Genomic DNA, 22,911 nt, shown 5'->3' with positions numbered 1-22,911 from the left:
GACTTGGAAAGTTTTGCAATGCATCTTATAGATGGAATACATTACTGTCAGCGTGTCAGTTACGCAGGGAGTAAATCATTAATGCGGTGGAAAGATAGGTTGCCAATCAAGCAGGCTGGTTTGTCCTGGATGTTCTTAAGTTTTTGACTGTCATTTGAACTGCATTTAACCAAGGATGTGGAAATTATCCCATCACACCTATAACTTGTGCCTTGCTGGTGGAAGTTAAGACTTTTAGAGAATTTCCAACCTTAGACCTACACTTGTAGTCATTGTATTTATATGACTGATCCAATTCAGTTTCTGGTTAATGGTGACCCACAGAGGGTGTTGACATTTCAGCATTCCGCATGGTGCGACAGCAGTGGTGAGAAGAATCTCTCTTGTTGAAGATGGTCATTGCTTGTACATCATTGGACTCCAATTTTCATGTTGAAATTGCCTATCACTAAAAATGCTGAAAAATGTGTTGCTGGAAAAGCGCAGCAGGTCAGGCAGTATCCGAGGAGCAGGAGAATCAACGTTTCAGGCATAAACCCTTCTTCAGGAAGCTATTCATAGATCATAGATCAGCCATTCCTGAAGAAGGGCTTATGCCCGAAACATCAATTCTCCTGTTCCTTGGATGCTGCCTGACCTGCTGCGCTTTTCCAGCACCACATTTTTCAGCTCTGATCTCCAGCATCTGCAGTCCTCACTTTATCTCTAAAAATGGGCAGATACTTTGACTGCCCAAGACTGGTCCCTATGAAAGTAGCGTTAATAGATGGGCTGGAAAGTGGAATTAAGATAGCAGATCAGATATGATCTTATTAAATAGCTGACATGGCTTGAGGGACTGCATGACTGACTCCAGATCCAGTTCCTAAATGTACCAATCCCATTTTAAGACATCATTAATAATCTGTTGGTACTGATTTTGGAAAGTTAGTATCGACTCTACAGAATGCAGAAAACATTAGGTAGCTCCTTTGTCAATGCTTGTTCATTATTGCAGACTTTAAAAAAACAACTGAAACTCCTTAAACTGCTCTGTCTTGCATTCCAGAACCACCGATAAGCAAAATTTGATACTTAGATTTGGGTGTAGGTTTGCTCGCTGAGCTGGAGGTTTGATATCCAGACGTTTCATTACCTGGCTAGGTAACATCATCAGTGGCGAGCTCCAAGTGAAGCAAAGCTGTTGTCTCCTGCTTTCTATTTATATGTTTGTCCTGGATGGGGTTCCTGGGGTTTGTGGTGATGTCATTTCCTGTTCGTTTTCTGAGGGGTTGAAAGATGGTATGTGTTTGTTTATGGTGTTGTGATTGGAGTGCCAGGCCTCTAGGAATTCTCTGGAATGTCTTTGCTTAGCCTGTCCCAGGATGGATGTGTTGTCCCAGTCAAAACGGTGGTTTTTTTCCATCTGTGTGTAGGGCTACAAGGGAGAGAGGATCGTGTCTTTTTATGGCTAGCTGGTGTTCATGTATCCTGGTGGCTAACTTTCTTCCTGTTTGTCCTATGTAGTGTTTGTGGCAGTCCTTGCATGGAATTTTGTAGATGACATTGGTTTTGTGCATGGGTTGTACTGGGTCTTTTAAGTTTGAAAGTTTTTGTTTGAGAGTGTTGGTGGGTTTGTGTGCTACTAGGATTCTGAAGGGTCTTAGTAGTCTGGCTGTCATTTCTGAAACTTCTTTGATGTATGGTAAGGTGGTTAGGGTTTCTGGCTGTGTTTGGTCTGCTTGTCGTAGTTTGTTCTTGAGGAATCTGCGGACTGTATTTTTTGAGTATCCCTTCTTCTCCTCTGTTTTCCAAAGTTCGTCTGTTCTGCAGTGTGTGGTGACTCGTTGGAATAGTGTTCTGATACAGCTTCGTTTGTGTGTGTGTTGGGATGGTTGCTGGTGTAGTCAAGTATTTGGTCAGTCTTTGTCGGTTTTCTGTATACGCAGGTTTGTAGTTCTCCGTTGTCCTTTCTTTCGACTGTGATGTCCAGGAGTGCGAGTTTGTTGTCGGTTTCTTCCTCCTTGGTGAACTTTATGCCTGTGAGGGTGTTGTTGATGATGTTAAATGTCTCTTCTAGCTTGTTTCGTTTTCTGATGACAAAGGTGTCATCTACGTAGTGGACCCAGATTTTTGGTTTGATGGTTGGTAGGGCTGTTTGTTCTAGTCTTTGCATTACCGCTTCTGCTATGAATCCTGATAGCCAGACTACTAAGACCTCTCGGAATCCTAATAGCACACAAACCCACCAACACTCTCAAACAAAATCTTTCAAACTTAAAAGACCCAGTACAACCCATGGACAAAACCAACGGCATCTACAAAATTCCATGCAAGGACTGCCACAAACACTATGTGGGACAAACAGGAAGAAAGTTAGCCATCAGGATACATGAACACCAGCTAGCCACAGAAAGACATGACCCTCTCTCCCTCGTTGCCCTTCACATGGATGGAAAAAATACATCATTTCGACTAGGGCAACACATCTATCCTGGAACAGGCTAAGCAAAGACATGCCAGAGAATTCCTAGAAGCCTGACACTCCAACCACAACGTCATAAACAAACACATAGATCTAGATACCATCTATCAACCCCTCAGAAAATGAACAGGAAATGACATCACCACAAACCCCAGGAACCCCATCCAGGACAAACATATAAATAGAAAGCAGGAGACAACAGCTTTGCTTCACTTGGAGGTCGCCACTGATGATGTTACCTAGCCAGGTAATGAAACATCTGGATATCAAACCTACAGCTCAGTGAGCAAACCTACACCCTAAACCTCAACCTGAGCTACAAACCTTCACAAACCTTGCAAAAATACTTAGATTCATAGAGATATACAGCACGGAAACAGACCCTTTGGTCGAACTCATTTATGCTAACCAGATATCCAAAATTAATCTAGTCTCATTTGCCAGCACTTGACCCATAACCCCTCTAAACCCTTCCTATTCACATACCCATCCAGATTCCTTTTAAATCATGTAATTGTATCAGCCTCCACCACTTCCTCTGACAGCTCATTCCATACACACACCACCCTGTATGAAAAAGTTGCCCCTTAGGTCCCTTTTAAATCTTTTCCCTCTCACCCTAAACCTATGCCCACTACTTCTGGACTCCCTGACCCCAAGGAAATGACCTTGTCTATTTACTCTATCAATGTCACTCATGATTTTAAAAACCTCTATAAACCCATGTGAAACCTTGAAGATGCCTCAGGGTAAAAACATGCTCACCTTACCAAAATGTCAATGGCATCCACAATGAAGGACTGCAGTTTACAAACCACTACGAACCAAAATCAACATTGCAAGTTTTCACCAAAGGACCTGGCATTTATGAATAATTTTTCACATCCTTGGAACATTCCAGAATATCTCACAACCAACAAATTACTCAAGTATTTTCACAACTGCTGTTGTGGTAGTACAGGTTAGCACCGTTGGCTGTACAGCTGGCTTGCAATGCAGTACAGGTTAGCACAGTTGACTGTATAGCTGGCTTGCAATGAAAAGTAATGCCAGTGAGGGTTCAAATCCTGCACCAGTTGAGGTTACTATGAAGGATTTTCCTTCTCAACCTCTCCCAATGCTTGAGGCATAGTGGCTCCCAGGTTAATCATCCCTAATCAGGTTTCTCATTAGAGTGAACAGCCTTATCATCCTTTGGGACTGTGGTAACTTCACCCTTACTTTATTAGGTAACACAGCAAAGTATTTATGCATATTCAGGATCATAAACAGTAAATTAATCTAACTCAAGTTCCAAGTAATGTGAACAGCAAGTACAGAAACTCAAAAATTGAATTCATTAGCGATGACTTAAAGTAAATGGCAAAAGGCAACATGAAAGAAAACATTTTTACATAATATGTGGTTAGGATCTGGAATGCACTGTCTGAGAGTGTGGTGCAAGCAGGCTCAATTGTGGCTTTCAAAGCAAAGTGAATAATTATGAGTGGAAAAAAAACTGCAGGCCTACAGAGAAATGTAAGGGTGTGCGTCTAATTGAGTTACTTTAGCAAACAGTACAACGTGACTCTTCCTAATCGAGATGAAGTTTAATTTAGATGTCAGGTGCTGCATTTTTGAAAGACAAATCAGGGCAGGACTTATTCACTTCATGGTAATGTCCTGGGGAGTGTTGCTGAACAAAGAGACCGTGGAGTACATGTTCATACTTCCTTGAAAGTGGAGTCACAGATAGGTAGGATAGTGAAGAGGCATTTGGTATGCTTTCCTCTATTGGTCAAAGCATTGAGGATAGCATTTGGGAGATCATGTTGCGGCTGTACTGGACATTGAGTGCAATTCTGATCTCCCTGCTTTAGGAAGGATGTTGTGAAACTTGAAAGGGTGCAGCAAAGGTCTACAAAGATGTTGCCAGAGTTGGAGGGTTTGAGCTATTGGGAGAGGCTGGATAGGATGGGGCTGTTTTCCCTGGAGTAATGGAAGCTGAGGTGTGACGTTAGAGGTTTATAAAAACATGAGGGGCATGTATAGGGTGAATAGACAAGGTCTTTTCCCTGGGGTGGGGGAGTCCAGAACTAGAGGGCATAGGTTTAAGGTGAGAGGGGAAAGATATAAAAGGGACCTAAAGGGCAACGTTTTCACACAGAGGATGGTGCGTGTATGGAATGAGCTGCCTGAGGAAGTGGTGGAGGCTGGTACAATTTACAAGATTGAAAAGGAATCTGGATGGGTATATGAATACATAAGAACATAAGAACGAGGAGCAGGAAGTAGGCCATCTGCCTCTTCGAGCCTGCTCTGCCATTCGATAAGATCATGGCTGATCTTTTCATGGTCTCAGCTCCACTTACCCATGCTCTCACTGTATCCCTTAATTCCTTTATTGTTCAAAAAAATATTGATCTTTTTTAGCTTTAGAAAAGTTGACTGAAGTAGTGTCAAGTACTTCACTGGGCAGAGAATTCCACAGATGTATAATCCTCTTGGTGAAGACGTTCCTTCTCAATTCAGTCCTAAATCCGCTCCCCTAAGTTTGAGGCTATGCCCTCTTGTCCTCGTTTCACCTGCCAATGAAAACATCCTCTCTATTGCTATCTTATCTATCCCCCTCAAATTTATGTTTTTATGAGAACCCCCCCCCATTCTTCTAAATTCTAATGAATATAATCCCAACGTACACAGTCTTTCCTCATAAGCCAACCGCTTCAAGTCTGGAATCAACCGTCTGAACCACTTCTGTACACCTCTAGTGCCAGTACATCCTTTCTCAAGTAAGGAGATCAAAACTGCACTCAATACTCCAGGCGTGGCTTCACCAGCACCATGTACAGCTGCAACATAACCTCTCTGCTTTTAAATTCAATCCCTTAAGCAATGAAGGACAAAATTCCATTTGCCTCCTTAATTACCTGTTGTACCTGCAGACCAACCCTCTGCGATTCATGCACAAGGACACCCAGGTCCCCCTGTACAGCAGCGTGCTGCAATTTTTTACCATTCAAGTAATAGTCCTTTTTACTGCTACTCCTACCAAAACAGATGACTTCACATTTATTACCACTGTATTCCATCTGCCAGACCTTTGCTCACTCACTTAAAGTATCTATGTTCCTCTGCAAAGTTTCACAGTCCTCTGCACACTTTGCTCTGTCACTCATCTTAGTGCCATCTGCAAACTTTGACACACTACACGTGGTCCCCAACTCAAAATCATCTATGTAAAATGTGAATAATTGCAGTCCCAACACTGAACCCTGAGGCACACCACTAGTTACTGATTCCCAACCAGAATAGCACTCATTTATCTCCACTCTTTGCTTCGTGTTAGTCAACCAATCTTCTATCTGTGCTAATACTTTACCTGTAACGTCATGCATCTTTACCTTATGCAGCAACCCCTTGCACAGCATCTTGTCAAAGGCCTTTTGGAAATCTAGGTACACCACATCTACCGGGTGCCCGTTGTCCACTTTACTCATAATGTCTTCATAGAATTCCAAAAGATTAGTTAAGCATGACCTGCTCTTCATGTGCCCATGCTGTGTCTGCCCAACGGGATAATTTCTATCTAGATGCCTTGCTATTTCTTCCTTGGTAATAGACTCAAGCATCTTCCCCACTTGGGGAAGTTAAGCTAAGCTAAATTAAGCTAACCAGTCTATAATTCCCCATCTTTTGTCTACCTCCATTTTTAAATAGAATAGGAAGGGTTTAGAGGGATGTGGGCCAAATGCTGGCAAATGGGACTAGACTGATTTAGGATATCTGGTCGGCATGGATGAGTTGGACTGAAGGGTCTGTCTCCATGCTGTACATCTCTATGACTCTATATCAATTATTACACTTCTGCTGTTGATCACACCATCAGAGTCCAAGCCATGAACGTTGGATCTCCCATTCAGGTCCAGCACATTGGGGATGTTATTTGGTAGCAATTGTTGAGCTTAATCTATTAGTACACTCCTGTGAGGGGCACACAACCACAACATAATCTCCACTCACCCATCCATTAACAACACAACAGTACTTTAATGAATAGTAGTTAAATTCGAATCACTTACCTATCATTATTTGTCACAAGACTATCCTTATGAATCCAAACAACTTCAGGGTCAGGGTAACCAGTGACAGTGCAGTGTATTTGGACCTCCATTGCCCTCAGAAAGGTCCGTGAGCTGGGAATGACAGTAACATGTGGGGAATCTGCAAACAAACATGAAATGATTCTGAGGATTACGATGTCTTTTTATTCTGTAAAATAAAAGCATAAAATGCTGAAAAACACTCAACAGGTCAGGCAGCATCTGTGGAGAAAGGAAAAGTGTTAGCATTTCAGGTCTGTCATTAGAAAACGTTCCAACATTTAAAGTTTGTCTTTCAGATTTACAACACCTTCATGGTTTGGTTTTGTTTCCCATTCATTTCACCTTTGGATAATTTTAGCATTTCAATACCATGAGTCCAATGTGAAACGTTGCCCTACATTCTAGGAAAAGGTATTGTGCCTCCCTGTGCCTCTGAGGATATTCAAAATAAGGATGACATGAATGGTTGCTTAACATTACAGATGTTAACTTTTCAGTAAATTATGTCACAACTCAAGAAGCAAAAAAAAAATAAGAGCCGAAAGAACTGCGGGTGCTGTAAATCAGAAACACAAGCAAAAATTACTGGAGAAGATCAGCAGGTCTGGCAGCATCTGTGAAGAGAAATCACAGATTTTGGATCCAGTGACTCTTCCTCAGAACTGATGGTAGCTGGGAAAATGTCTGTTTATATGCAGAACATAGGGTTGGGGGAGGGAGTAAAGAGTAAACGAAAGGTGGGGATACTGCCCAAAGAGAGAAAAACTGTTGGACAGACAAAGGAATGGTTGACGATCTGGCCAGTAGGGTAAAGAGCTGTTAATGGAGATTGTTAGTGGCCAGCAATGGGTTGTGTGTACTAACAGATTATGTGATGAAAAGGCCTGATGTGTGGGGCAGGGGCTAGGACAGAGAAGGGTTCAAGCCCTAAAGTTATGGAACTCAATATTGGGTCCAGAAGGCTGAGGGTTGCCAAGTAGAAAATGAAGTGTTGTTCTTCCAGCCTACACCGAGCTTCGCTGGAGCACTGCAGCAAGCCTGAGACAGAGATACAGAGAAACCTCAATTATCCAGCATTCGATTATCTGAACAATGGATTATCTGGCAAGATTGCAAGTTCCCGAAGCTCAGTTAACCTACGTTATCTGTATTCGATTATCCGAAATTCAATTATTTGAACAAAATACTGCCCGCCTGTGTCCTTCAGATAATTGGGGCTCCTCTGTATTAGTCAGGGAACAGGATGGTGTGTTAAAGTGACAGACAACTGGAAGCTCAAGGTGATTTTGGCGGCAGAACGTAGGTGTTCTGTGAATTGGTCACCAGTCTACGCTTAGTTTCGTCAATGTAGAGCAGACCACATTATGAGCAGTGAATGCAGTAGACCAGATTGTGGAGAGTGCAGATAGAGCACTGCTTCACCAAGAATGTACGTATGGTCCCTTGGATGCTGAGGAGGAAGGATGTAAATAGACAAGTGTTACACCTTCTGTGATTGCAGGGGAAGGTGCCATAGGGCTGTGGGGAGCTGTTGGGAGTGAAGGAAGAGTGGACCAGGGTGTCCGGGAGGGAACGGTCCATGTGGAAGGTGGACAAGGGAGGAGGAGAATATGTGTTCGTAGTGGCAGCTCACTGGAAGTGGCAGAAATGACAGCTAATGATTTTCTGGATGTGAGTGCTGGTGGGATGGTAGCCAAGGACAAGAGGAACCCTATCACTGTTATGGGGGGAAGAAGGAAGTGAGGACTGAAGTGCAGGAGATGGGTTGGACCCGATTGAGGGCAGTGTCAACGATGGTGCTGGGAAGTCTTTGGTTGAGGAAGAAAGTGGGAATTTTGGAGGCTCCCTTGTTGAAGTTGGCTCCTCAGAACAAAAGAGTCTTTACAGAAAGCGAGGTGTGAGAATATATAGTCCAGGTAACTGTGGGAATCAGTGAGTTTAAAGTGGATATTAGTGGCCAGTCTATCCTCAGAAATAGAAACAGAGATTTTGACAAAGGGATGTGAGTCAGAGATAGACCAGGTGAAAGTGAAGGCAAGGTGGAAATTGGAAGTGAAATGATAAACCTTTCCAATTCTGGAAGAGAGAGGAAAGCAACACCGATGATATCATTGACATATTGTAGAAAGAGTCGTAGATGGGGACTTGAATAGGACTGGAACAAGGAATGTTTCATATAGCCCACAGAGAGACAGCATAACTAGGGCCAAGTACTCATGGCCACCCCTCTGACCTGAACAGAGGAGCTTCTTGTCAAAAGGAAGAAGACAGCTTACATAAGGTGGAGAAATCAAGGATCTAGCACGGCTTTAGAGGATTACAGGCTTGCAAGAAAGGAGCTCAGAAGTGGATTGAGGAGAACCAGGAGGGGGCACAAAAAAGGCTTGGCAAGAAGAATTAGGGAGAACCCAAAGGCATTTTTCTCATACGTGAGGAATAAGAGAATGCTCAGGGAGAAGGTAGGGCTGATCAGGGATAGCGGAGGGAATTTGTGCGTGGAGTCTGAGCAGGTAGGAGAAGCCCTAAATGAGTTTTTTGTTTCGGTTTTCACCAACGAAAGGGAACTTGTTGTGAATGAAAACTTTGAGGAGATGCGCTACAGTCCTGGCCAGATCAAGATTGATGAAGTTGATGTGCTGGAAATTTTGGAAAACATTAAGATTGATAAGTCTCCAGGCCCAGACCAGATTTATCCTAGGCTGCTCTGGAAAGCGAGAAAGTGGATAGGTGGAAAAGAAGATAAGAAGGTAGGACAAGTCATGGGGACAGTGCTGAGCTGGAAGTTTGGAACTGGGGTGAGGTGGGGGAAGGGGAAATGAGAAAACTGTTGAAGTCCCCTTCCCTCACCTCACCCCAGTTCCAAACTTCCAGCTCAGCACTGTCCCCATGACTTGTCCTACCTGCCTATCTTCTTTTCCACCTATCTATTCCACCCGCCCCCCTAACCTATCACCTTCATCCCCTCCCCCACTCACCTATTGTACTCTATGCTACTTTCTCCCCACCCCCACCCTCCTCTCACTTATCTCTCCACCCTTCAGGCTCTCTGCCTGTATTCCTGATGAAGGGCTTTTGCCCGAAACGTCGATTTTACTGCTCCTCAGATGCTGCCTGAATTGTTGTACTTTTCCAGCACCACTCTAAATTACAAACCAATCAGCCTTACATCTGTGGTCAGCAAAGTTTTGAAAAGAATTCTGAGGGATAGGATTTATGACTATTTGGCAAAGCATGGTGTGATAAAAGGAAGTCAGTATGGATTTATGAGGGGCAGGTCATGCCTCACAAATCTTATGGAGTTCTTTGAGGAGGTGTCAAGACAGGGCAATGAAGGTCGAGCAGTGGATGTGGTGTATATGGACTTCAGCAAGGCATTTGGTAAGTTTCCCCATGGTATGCTCATTCATAAAGTCAGGAAGTATGGGAAACAGGGAGATTTGGCTATCTGGATTCAGAATTGGCTGGCTGACAGAAGGCAGAAAGGGGTTGTAGATAGAAACTACTGGCTGGCAAGAACAGGAAGGCAGATTACTACCTAAAAGGAATCAATTTAGGTAAAGGGGCAGTACAAAGACATCTGGGTGTTCTTGTACACCAGTCAATGAAGGTAAGCATGCAGGTACTGCAGGTAGTAAAGAAGGCTAATAGCATGCTGGCCTTCATAACAAGAGGGATTGAGTATAGAAGCAAAGAGGTTTTTCTGCAGCTGTACAGGGCCCTGGTGAGACCACACCTGGAGTATTGTGTGCAGTTTTGGTCTCCAAATTTGAGGAAAGACATTCTGGCTATTGAGGGAGTGCAGTTTAGGTTCACGAGGTCAATTCCTGGAATGGCGGGACTACCTTACGTTGAAAGACTGGAGCGACTGGGCTTATATACCCTTGAGTTTAGAAGACTGAGAGGGGATCTGATTGAGACATATAAGATTATTAAAGGATTGGACACTCTGGAGGCAGGAAACATATTTCCGCTGATGGGTGAGTGCCGAACCAGAGGACACAGCTTAAAAATACGGGGTAGACCATTTAGGACAGAGATGAGGAGAAACTTCTTCACCCAGAGAGTGGTGGCTCTGTGGAATGCTCTGCTCCAGAGGGCAGTAGAGGCCCAGTCTCTGGATTCATTTAAGAAAGAGTTGGATAGAGCTCTCAAGGATAGTGGGATCAAGGGTTATCGAGATAAGGCAGGAACAGGATACTGATTAAGGATGATCAGCCATGATCATATTGAATGGTGGTGCAGGCTCGAAGGGCAGAATGGCCTACTCCTGCACCTATTGTCTATTGTCTAACTATTCTGCCTGGAGGTTAGTGTTGAGTGTAATCCTGCAGGGCTCTGTTCTTGGGCCTCTGCTCTTTGTAGTTTTTATAAATGACTTGGATAAGGAGGTTGAGGGGTGGTTTAGTAAATTTGCAGATAACACGAAGGTTGTAGGTGCCGTCAGTAGTATAGAGCGCAGCGTGACATAGACAGGATGCAGAGCTGGCCTGAGAAATGGCAGATGGAGTTCAACCTGGATAAATGCGAAGTGATGTATTTTGGAAGGTTGAACTCGAATGCTGAATATAGGATTAAAGACAGGATTCTTGGCAGTGTGGAGGAACAAAGGGATTTGGGTGTGCAAGTACACCAAGTGGATAGGGTTGTTAAGAAAGCATATGGTGTTTTGGCTTTCATTAACAGGGGGATCGAGTTTAAGAGCCGTGAGGTTTTGCTACAGCTCTACAAGTCCCTCGTGAGATCACACTTGAAATATTGTATCCAGTCCTCGTCTCCCTACTATAGGAAATAAACAGAGGCTTTGGAGAGGGTGCAAAGACGGTTTACCAGGATGCTGCCTGGACTAGGAGAAAGTGAGGACTGCAGATGCTGGAGACCAAAGTTGAAAAATGTGGTGCTGGAAAAACACAGCAGGCCAGGCAGCATCAGAGGAGCAGGAGAATTGATGTTTTGGGCATAAGCCCTTCTTCAGGAAGTCCAGGTGCTGCCTGGACTGGAGGGCTTGCCTTATGAAGAAAGGTTGAATAAGCTCGGACTTTGGTCTCTGGAGAGAAGGAGGAAGAGAGGAGACCTGATCGAAGTGTACAAAATAATGATTGGAATAGATAGAGCCAACAGCCAGAGACTTTTCCCCAGGGCAGGATTGACTGGTACGAGGAGTCGTAGTTAGAAGATATTAGGAGGAAGATATAAAGGAGACGTCAGAGGTAGGTTCTTTACGCAGAGAGTTGTGAATGCATGGAATGTGTTGCCAGCTGTGGTGGTGGAAGCAGAGTCATTGGGGACATTTAAGCGACTGCTGGACATGCACATGGAGAGCAGTGATTTGAGGGGTGCGCAGATGAAGTTATTATATTTTACATTAGGATCAAACCTCGGCACTACATCATGGGCCAAAGAGCCTGTTCTATGCTGTACTTTTCTGTGTTCTATAAGAAAATGAGAGGAGTTTAAAAAATTGTTTATGGTGAGGACAAACTCGACCAGGTGGAGGGTGATGGTGGGTGAGGATAGTTCAGACTTTGTTTCAGGGAAAAGTGGAGAACCCAGAGACCATCCTGGTGGGAGATGGACGTGTAGAAAGATTGCACGTCCATGGTGAAGGGGAGGCACTGCAGCCTGCACACTGGAAGTTCCAAAACTGGCGTAAAGCAGCAGAAGAATTGTGGATGTAAGGGGGCAAGGGACTGCACGAGGAAGGAAAGCATGAGTCAAGGTAGGAAGAGGAGTTCTGTGGAGCAGGAACAGGCAGAAACAGTGAGTCTGCCCGGGCAGTCCTGTTTTGTGGATTTGGGATGCTATCAGCTTGGAGGCAGTCGGGAGGGAGATCACCAAATGAAATGAAGTTAGTGACAGTAGTTAATACAATGTCTTGATGTTCTATGGTTCAAAGTGTGGGAGAAGATTTGTAGCTCGGTTGCTCGTTGTTGTGGTTCTGTTCGCCGAGCTGGGAATTTGTCTTGCAAACGTTTCGTCCCCTGTCTAGGTGACATCCTCAGTGCTTGGGAGCCTCCTGTGAAGCGCTTCTGAGCTGTTTCCTCCGGCATTTATAGTGGCCTGTCTCTGCCGCTTCCGGTTGTCAGTTCCAGCTGTCCGCTGTAGTGGCCGGTATATTGGGTCCAGGTCGATGTGTTTGTTGATAGAGTCTGTGGATGAGTGCCATGCCTCTAGGAATTCCCTGGCTGTTCTCTGTTTGGCTTGCCCTATAATGGTAGTGTTGTCCCAGTCAAATTCATGTTGCTTGTCGTCTGTGTGTGTGGCTACTAAGGATAGCTGGTCGTGTCGTTTCGTGGCTAGTTGGTGTTCATGTATACGGATCATTAACTGTCTTCCCATTTGTCTGATGTAGTGTTTTGTGCAGTCCTTGCATGGGATTTTGTACACTACATTGGCTTTGCCTTGCCAGTTTGTGTGATGGTGTCCCTGGTAGTGATACTATGGGTCTGAGTGGGATGTCTGGTTTGTGCACTTTGGGTAGTCCATAGAATCTGAGGGTGTTGTTGCTTTCAGGTTTCATTCTTTGTAGGTCAGACCTGGTTATCTGTCCGTTTTTTTGTAGATTCCTCAGTGTGTTGTTTATCCTATTGGTGAGCTGTGGGGTGGGGTCAAACTCCCTCTTTTGGTAGGTGTTGGTATCTGCAAGTAGTTGTTGTGCTTTTTGGATGTACTCTGCTTTGTCTAGGATAACCTTCATTCTGCCTTTGTCTGCTGGTAGTATGATTATGTTCTTATCGTTTCTTAGTGAGTTTAGTGCTTCCCTCTCCTTGGTGTTGAGGTTATGTGTTTGTCTTTTTCTTGTTATCAGTGGGATGATACTTTGTCTCACTGTTTGTTGTGTCTCTTCTGTCAGTCCATTGTTCCTGAGTGTGCATTCTAGTGCTGCTAGGAAGTCTGCTGTCTTAGCGTCCCTGTGATTGTAGTTGAGTCCCTTGGCCAGTATTGTTCTTTCGGTGTCTGTGAGCTGTCTGTGGGAGAGGTTTTTAACCCAGGTGTGTGTTGTGGTGTCCTCTCTGTTGTGTGTTAGTTTGGCCATTTTTTCTTTTAGTGCCGTTTTTTTGCGGTGTCTGGTCCTGTTCTGTCCTATGGTGACGGCCTGTTCTATGGTCCCGGTCCATTCCTGATTGGTGGTTTTAGAAATTAACGATTTTTGGCGCGCAATTTCTTGTCTGTATTTGTGTAGTCTGTTGTGAGCGTCTGTAATCATTACCTGGATCATCCTGAATCCGTTCTGCCTGGCTGTGTCCCTGGCTTGTGGATTGTTGACTGGTGGTCTGTATCCGACACATGGTGGAAGGTGTTCTATGGTGGGGTCATGGTCCAGGGGGAGATAGGACGAGGTACCTAAGAGCTGGTGCTCAGCCTCTGCAATGTAGCAGTCAGTATGCCAGACCACAATGGCACCACCCTTATCAGCAGTCTTAATAACAAAGTCACGGTTGGATCTGAACACACACTGTGCAGTCAGTTCGGAGGGACATAGGTTGGAATGGGTGAGGGGCGCAGAGAAATTGAGGTAACCAATGTCAGGTCAACAGTTCTCAATGAACAGGTCGAATGCAGGTCGATGGACAAAGGTAGGGGTCCAGGTAGAGGGAGAATGTTGGAGCCGGGTGAAGTTGTGGGGAGAGGACTCCTAACAAAAGAAATGGGTATTGAGGTGAAGACAATCAAAGGAGAGTTCAATGTAATGTCATGCCCAAAATTCATTAAAGTGGGGACGCTGAAAGATAAAACTGAGACCTTTGCTGAGTACAGAATGTTCAGCATTGGAGAGCGGAAGGTTAGGAGGCATGGTGAATATGTAACAGGAGGTAGGGTTAGGGGAGGTGATGGAGTTAGAGAGAAGGGTAGGGGAGGAAGATTCCAGAGGGCAATGGATATCTGAGTTGTTGCATCTTGTGTGCTCTGATATCCGAAAGGGAAGGAAATGAGCCGGAGAATGAAGTGGAACTGTGGAGTGGTGCAGCCCTGAGTCAGTGTGATGTCATGCTGTTGGAGAGGTGGAGAATGTGCACGTGACGATGCATGGCACAGAGTGTGGATCTCAGGATATGGCGAGAGCAACTTTCTGTGGAACATTGAACATCGTGGAGATGAAAGAAAGAAAATACTTGCTCTTAAACGAGAAAAAAAAAGGACAAAAGAGTGTTTAGATCCAGTTAAGGTTTCAAGCTGATCCCACAACCTGTCAACACGTTTATCACAGTCTGAAACATTTATCCGTAGCTTTCTCTGGTGGTTTACTACCAAATTATTCTTTTTTAATTAAAGTAACTCTTCTGCCCAATGTTCCTTCCTACTTCATAATTCCTTATTTTTAACCTGTTAGATTATGCAATTTACTTGAATTATTCTACCAATAATAATCCTGAAACTGCAAATCAGGCTTCCTCAAAATTTCCTCTTTTCGCAAAGAGATCCAAGTAAAAATTCTACAAATCTTTTAGTCGAAGTTACAATGCCAAATGTCCAGAGTCACCCAATTTGCTTAGTAGCTTTCAGAAGGCAGAGAAAATAAATCAGATCCATTTTACACAACTGAATACAGACTCTATCAGAATTCACTCTTACCAGGGATAAAGAGCCACACAGAGGCTTGACTTGATCCCTGCATATTGACTGCCACACATTCATAGCGCCCAGCATTCTCTGACTGCACATTCCAAAATGCCAATGACGAATTTCTCAAAGGGGTAATGTACTCATTGTCATCCTGAAGCTCAGTTCCATCTCGCATCCAAGTAATGTTATATCGGATGCTTCCAAGAACTTTGCACGTCAGGACGACCTGATCCCCAGGGAATGCTGTGACGTTTTGAGGTGTTTCCACAATAGGAGGTGGTTCTGTGGAGAAAAAGGTTAACAGCAGTGAATGAAGATTGCACAAGTGATTCTTAGTCTACCTCACACATCCCATTCTACACTTACAAATACAAATCAAATGTTTCAATGAGGACTGGTAAGGAAGTCTCAGAATCATATTAATACATCCTGGATCACTGAGTATATTAGACCTTTGAAGAAGCTTTCTAAAAACAGAAATTGAATTAAGTATTGAGTATAATATGTGAACTGCTGATATCTGTGTAGGTGGTCACTATTTTAAAACACGAGAAGTATTATAACATTGGTCCAATTCAAATTAGGTCAACATGTCGCATTCTATTTCATGAGATAATCCTAGGGTAATTTAAAGTACAACTTAATGGCTTAAAAAACACATTTATAATTTTCTGCTCCAACACAGAGCTCATTGAATTAATCCTGAGTCATTTTGGCTACAACATCACTGTAAGGATCCCACTCTGAGTAAAATTTGGTGTTTTCAATTTCAGAATCAATCCTCCACAAATAATCATCTTCCTATCCAACTACTGAATTGGATTTTTCACTACCTGCACATTCAGCTGCTCAGCATATCAAACTTAATAAGGATTTTTCCATGTTGACAATGTGAAGTAATGGGCTTGCATGTTTTTGCCACTGTCTGCTGATGAATCGTTGGAAATATCTCTCAGAAATCTTGGGTCTTCTGCTGCAATATTAGATATTTTTCTCCTATAATGTTTGGGTGGCACATTGGCACAGTGGTTAGCACTGCTGCCTCACAGAGCCAGAGACCCAGGTTCAATTCCCGCCTCAGGCGACTGACTGTGTGGAGTTTGCACATTCTCCCCGTGTCTGTGTGGGTTTCCTCTGGGTGCTCCGGTTTCCTCCCACAATCCAAACATGTGCAGGTTAAATGAATTGGTCATGCTAAATTGCCCATAGTGTATGGGTATGTAGGGGTATGGGTGGGTTGCGCTTCGGCGGGGCGGTGTGGACTTGTTGGGCCGAAGGGCCTGTTTCCACACTGTAAGTAATCTAATCTAATAAAGTAGCTACACCAACTCGCTGTTGCCCAGAAAACTTGACTGGATGCAGGGTTTGATTTGGTTCACTTAAGTATGTACATGCACAACGTATTTTTGGTGACACTATAACCATTCTGATGACTTCCAAATTATTGTTTGAATGCAAGCTTGTCAACACCAAGCTAGTGGCTGGTCTCTGCTTTTATGGCACATTTGTCCAGGATATCTTCTTCAGGGCAGATTCCCTCTTCCATTCTCACACCAGTTTTTCAGTAACATGTAGTTTCCTCATTGTAGCATAGATATTTGCAAATGTTATGACTTAGAGTTTTAAATCAACTTTGTATAAATTATTTTTGCCAGAGAATCCCTTTTGTTTACAGGTCAACTGTAACTGCTCTGCTCTGTGTGCATGAGTCCTAAATTCCCAAACATCAACTTGGCAACATAACCTTCATCACCCTGTTTGAGCTTGTTGCTGATTTATAAACTGTATAAAATCCTAAACATGTATGCCTGAGCTTAAAAATTAAGGCCAACTTCTAATGTAAGTATGACGCTAACATGCACTTATTCGATGAAAAATGCAGTGTCAATTTATACACCAAATATAAACTTAACATGCACTTTGGCACCGAAGAATATAAGACTAGCGATTGTTCCTTAATCTATGATAAATATCAGCAATAGAGATATATAGCATGGAAGCAGAGCCTTTTATCCAATGTGTCTATGCCGACCAGACATTCGAAATTAATCTTGTCCCTCTAAACCCTTCCCATTCACTTAACCCATCCAGATGCCTTTTAAAAGTTGTAATTGTACCAGCCTCCACCACTTCCTCCTTCAACTCATTCCATACACGTACCACCCTCTGCATGAAAAAGTTGCCTCTTAGGTCCCTTTTAAATCTTTCCGCTCTCACCCTAAACCTATGCCCTCTAGTTCTGGATTCCCCCACCCCAGGGAAAAGAACTTTTCTTTTAGTCTATCCATGCCCCTCATGATTTTATGAACCTCTATAAGGTCACCCCTCAGCCTCTGGCTCTCCAGGGAAAACAGCCCCAGCCTATTCAGCCTCTCCCTACAGCTCAAACCCTCCAACCCTGGCAACATTTTGTAAATCTTTTCAGACCCCTTTCACGTTTCACAACATCTTTTCTATAGGAGAGAGACCAGAGTTGCACGCAATATTCCAAAAGTGGCTTAACCAATGCCCCATATAGCTGCAACATGACCTCCCAATTCCCAAGCTCTGATCAATAAAGGAAACCATATCAAATGCCTTCTTCACTATCAGCCAATGTCCATGAAACTATTGTCTATTCAGAACAACATGTTTAGGAGACCAAAGTGTTAACAATAAGCTGACAAAAATGAATACTGTAAGTACCTGCCTGATACGTATTTTTAACAATTTTCTCACATCCTATACTAACTCAAGAAACCACAACATGTGAGTGGACAATTATTCAACCCGAAAACCAAACACAGCCTCACCTGATTTCACATTGAAATCACATACATGACTTATTATTAAGTTACTAAAAGGCCAACAGAAGGTCACTCAAAGAACCCCAGCATTAATTAACCCATCATGGAAGTCCACGCATCATTTGACTGGATCCTGAGCTCTTCACCTAAAGAGCTCTGATTTTCTCACTTCTGTTAAGACATGCCTTAAAATCTGTTTAAATATGTTTTTGGTCATCTATCCTAATGCCTTCCTGTGTGGCCTGGTGTAAACTATTGTTTGATAAATATTCCTGTGAAGTATCTTGGGACATTTTATTAACTTAAAAGATGCTATATAAATGCTAACTGCTGTTGCATATGCTAAAAGTAATGGCTACATTTAGCATCTTAATGTTCAAAACATTACCTCCCACAGGAGTCCATGTTGGTTAGACAAGACCATGTATTTCTGAGACTTGAATTTAAGTTCAGCTCAGACTGCTGAGAAGGAGCTTCCCTCTCTTTGATCAGCATTAAAGAAGACTTGTCAAGAAACTTGTCTAATTTAAAGGAAAATGCCACAGTTGGAGATTTTCTGCGGTTACTGCTGAGACACTTCATTGAGGGGAGAGACACTACCTAAACCTTGTTCCATTTGAACTGGAAGCACATGATGCAGAGCCGGCAATTCCAACTTGACAAGTACAAAACAGATACAGCTACCAACTCTTAGCTTGCTTCTCCATCCATATGCCATCTGGTGTCACAAACAGCAAGTACACAGATTGTGGGCAGTCAAAAGGTAATGCAGATCAACAGCTGCACACAATATCAAGTTTGCAGAGCAGTGCAGCTTGCTGTTTGTTTGATGGGAACTATAAAACCATCTGCTTCAAATTAAGACCAAAATAAAGAAAAGATAACTGGTTTATGGAAAGAGGCTTATATTATCTACTTGTTTTTAATAGAGTCATACAGCATGGAAACAGGTTCGTCTGCCCAACTTGCTTCCTAAACTGAACTAGTTCCATTTGCTTGCATTTGGCTCATATAGCTTTAAACCTTTCCTATTCATGTATCTTTTAAATGTTGCAATTGTGCTTGCCTCTACCACTTCCTCTGGCAGCTCGCTCTGTGTAATCATCACTCTCTGTGTGAAAAACTTGCCCCTCAGGTCACTTTTAAATCTTGCCCCTTGCATCTTAAACCTATGCCCTCTAGCTTGGATTCCCCTACACTGGGGAAAAGACCTTGGCCATTCTCCATATCTATGTACCCCATGATTTTATAAATCTCTTTAAGGTCACCTCTCAGCCTTCTGTGGTCCAGGGAAAATGTCCTAGCCTATCCAGCCTCCTTTTAAAGTTTAGATCAATTACCTTTGCAGAGAAAAGTCGAGCATTTCTACTTGCTAGCAACATCAGAGATTCAGTCTTACAACCCAGCTTTTCAGCACCTGCAATAACATCTTCAGTGATGCTATCAAAGCCCCAGACCACAAATATGGAAGTGTGTCAATCATTTGTTAATGCTTTATAATTCACCTGGATTATGGTATATTTTTAAACCTGCTTGTGGAAATTTTCTATGCAAAATACCGGTAATCAGGGAACATACTTCAGAGGTGTTTTTCTCTGATTGCGTCAAAATCATAGACTAACATCGGTAGTGTGCATTTTGTTTATAATGAAAAAGCTTAACAATATAACAATGATCAGATCTTAAAATCCCTACAGTGTGGAAACAGGCCTTTGGCCCAACAAGTCATAATTTGATCCTTTTCATGATATTGTTTAAGAAATAGATATTGACCAAGGAATTGACACCATGAACAATTCACCTGCTCTTCTTGGAAATGGTAGCATGGGATCATTTACATCTATCTGAACAGGCAGGTAGGGTCTTGGTTTATCATCACATCCAAAAGGCAACACTTCTGACAATGCAGTGTCTCTTTGCATTACACTAATATGTCGGCCTTGATTTTTAGGCACTCAAGCCCTCGTGTGGTTTCTGAACCAAGATGGATAGAGGCAAGTGGGCTATGAGTTAAGCCAGAACTGATCAGGATGAACCCTGTTTCCCAGGAGTAGAGAGGGATAAAACTTCAGCTGCCTGGTTTTCCATTTGAAGTTGCTTTGGGTCTGAAGCATCTATTTCCTTGTTTCCTCTTTGTTGTTTTTTGGGATATTAGTGTCACTGGCTAGTACAGCATTTACTGCCCATCTACAAAGCCTCTTAAACTGAGTGGCTTGCTTGGCCGATTCAGAGGGCAATTAACAGTCTGAAGTCACGTGTGGGCCAGAATGTGAAATATTGGCAGACTTCCTTCCCTAAAGGACAGTAGTCATGAGCTGCCAGGGTACTATTTGAACTTTGTCTCCTGAGTATTAGGCCAGGTATCTGGATTACTGGTACAGTGACATTACCACCAAGTCACTGTCTCCCCTTAAAGGTGGGCCACAACGGTCTGACTTCTTCCATTCACTCACTAATTATTCGCCTCAAATCTAGTTCCAATGAAATGTTTCCCCACTGTTGCTGCCCTATCAATATTCAAGGATAACATGCCAGTGGCGTGGGCCAGCCTTGGAATTTTCCCTCCCCATTTCTCCACCTGCAAAGGAGCACCTCACTTCTGCCATTGTGTAAAATGACAAAAGTTTTCACGTCTTGATAAAGAGATCAAGTCACCAAAGAGGACTCCAACATGAATCACTATGCTGCCCACAATTCTTCCCAAAACTGGATGCTGATGTAGGCAAAGGGGAAGTCATCCATTTTGCACCTCAAAGCTGTAGAACTGGGTAATTTCGAAATCGTGGAAGTGAGGACTGCAGATGCTGAAGATGAGAGTCGAAAAGTGTGGTGCTGGAAAAGCACAGGTAGCATCTGAGGAGCAGGACAGTCGACATTTCAAGCATGAGCATCAGGGTGTGGAAGAGTTTATTCTTGAAACGTCAACTCTCTTGCTCCTCGGATGCTGTCTGATCAGCTGTGCTTTTCCAGCACCACACTTTTTGACTTTTTAAATGATGTAAACTCAAACCTGTGGAGCCTAAACAAACTTTGGATCAGTTTTTATAAATCATTGAAATGTAATGTCACATCAAAATAAAAAGGCAATTGGAATGCTGAACTTTACATCTAGAGGACTAGAATTCAAGAAGGTTTAGCTATACAAAACCCTGGTGCAACTACTCCTGCAGTCATTGTGATCAGTGTCAGGCAACAAATCTCAATAAAGATATACAGGCCTTGGAGTATAGAGTAACTGGAATGATACCTAGATTTTAGGGTTAAATTTCTATGAGGGATTACGAGAAAGGTTATATTCCCTGGAACTGATGAGGTTAGGGGGTGATTTGACAAAACTTTTCAAATAATAAAGGGAAACAGACTGAGTGGATAGAGGAGAACTTCTGCTTCTTGAAGATTCTAGGATGAGGGCCAGGAAACACAAACACAAAAATAGGGGGTAGAAGTTTGGAACTTACTTCCTCGCAAATTATGCCAAATTGATTGTTACAATTAAAACTGAAGTTGATCATTTTTTATTATCCAAAGGTATTTCAGAATATGAGGCAAAGGTGGATCTATGAAGCTGCACCATAGATTAACCCAGATCTCATTAAATAGCAGAACAGACTTGAGGGGCTAACTGGCATCCTCCAGAACATGTATTTAAATGCCCCAAGGTTGGTGCTAGAACTACTCTTCAACATTAGCAGGTGGACATTTTGTAGCAAAATATTTGGTTCCGTTCGATACCCTATTGACAACTCCATATCTGGATGCTCAGAGGGAGAAAGATACCTTTAAGACCATACACAAGGACATGTTAGTGATTTCAGAACAAGACAGAAAGAAATTGAAAAGGCAAAGAATTTTGCATACAGTCTGGATAAACAGCAGCTTGCTCTCATTATTTTACTTCAGGTATCATATCTGGCACAAAAGAAGATGGTTGTGCTCGTAGCAGGTTAGTCATCTCAGTTCCAAGACATCATTGCAGAATTTCCTCAGGGTAGTGTCTTAGGCCCAACCATCTTCAGCTGCTTCATCAATGATCTTCTCTCCTTAATAATGTCAGAAGTAGGGACATTGATTGATAATTGCAATTGTTGAGCATCATTTGCAAATCCTCAGATGCTGAAGCAGTCCATCCCCAAATACAGCAAGACCTGGACAATATCCAGGTTTAGACTGACTAGTGGAAAGTGATATCCAAGCTACACAAATGTTAAGCAATGTCTAATCTCCAAAAAGATAATCTAACCATTGTCCCTTGTCATTCAATGGCATAACTATCACTGAATCTACCATTAGCAACATCCTGGGCATTGCTATTGACAAGAAACTGAACTGGACTAGCCATAAAAATACAGTGGCTACAAAAACAGGCCAGAAACTAAGAATCTTGCAGTGAGTAACTCACCTAATTCCTCAAAGCCTGTCCATAATTTACAAAACACAAGACAGGAGTGTAATGGAATACACTTGCCTGAATGATGTGCAGGTTCAACTGCACTCAAGAAACTTGACTCTATCCAGAATAAAGCAGCCTGTTGGACTGGTACCACATCCACAAACATTCACTTTCTACTAGATGCACCGCAGAAATTCACCAAAAGTTCATTAGATGGCACCTTCCAAACTTACAGCCACTACTATCTAGAATGACAATGGCAGCACATGCAAGGGTAAACTACCATGTGTGCATTCCTGTTCAAGCTCCCTTCCAAGCCCTCACCATCCTGACTTGGAAATTTGCCATAATTTTGCTATTCCTTCAGGCCCATTGGATCAAACCCCTGGATCTCCCTTCCTAACCTGTTGTCGGTGCACCTACACAACAAATTGCACTGGTTCATGAAGGCATTTCAGTACCACCTTCTCAAAGGCAACTAAAGGTATGCAGTAAATGCTGACCCAGCCAGTGACGCTCACATCCCATGAGCAAATAGCAATGACTGAGGGTATTGAAGGCCCAATAAACTCCATTGCGGTTTCATGTCAAGCCAAGCGATGACCTACTGCCCACCATTTTGAG

General features: G+C 43.0%; 1 protein-coding gene across 3 annotated transcripts in view; it reads right to left on the bottom strand.

The window, feature by feature from the left end:
• LOC140469322 (hemicentin-1-like) overlaps positions 1–22,911 on the bottom strand; it is a 438,266-nt gene that overhangs the window by 310,503 nt on the left and 104,852 nt on the right. For all 3 annotated transcript variants that reach the window (XM_072565717.1, XM_072565718.1, XM_072565719.1), the window contains exons 11-12: positions 15,121–15,393; positions 6,526–6,667 (exon numbers count right to left, since the gene is read on the bottom strand). In XM_072565717.1, coding sequence (XP_072421818.1) covers positions 6,526–6,667; positions 15,121–15,393 — 415 coding nt within the window. The remainder of the gene's footprint in view (positions 1–6,525; positions 6,668–15,120; positions 15,394–22,911) is intronic.

Source organism: Chiloscyllium punctatum, chromosome 49 (genome assembly GCF_047496795.1).
Source record: "Chiloscyllium punctatum isolate Juve2018m chromosome 49, sChiPun1.3, whole genome shotgun sequence".
NCBI classification, from domain to species: Eukaryota; Metazoa; Chordata; class Chondrichthyes; order Orectolobiformes; family Hemiscylliidae; genus Chiloscyllium; species Chiloscyllium punctatum.
This window is presented reverse-complemented; position numbering and strand designations above follow the sequence as displayed.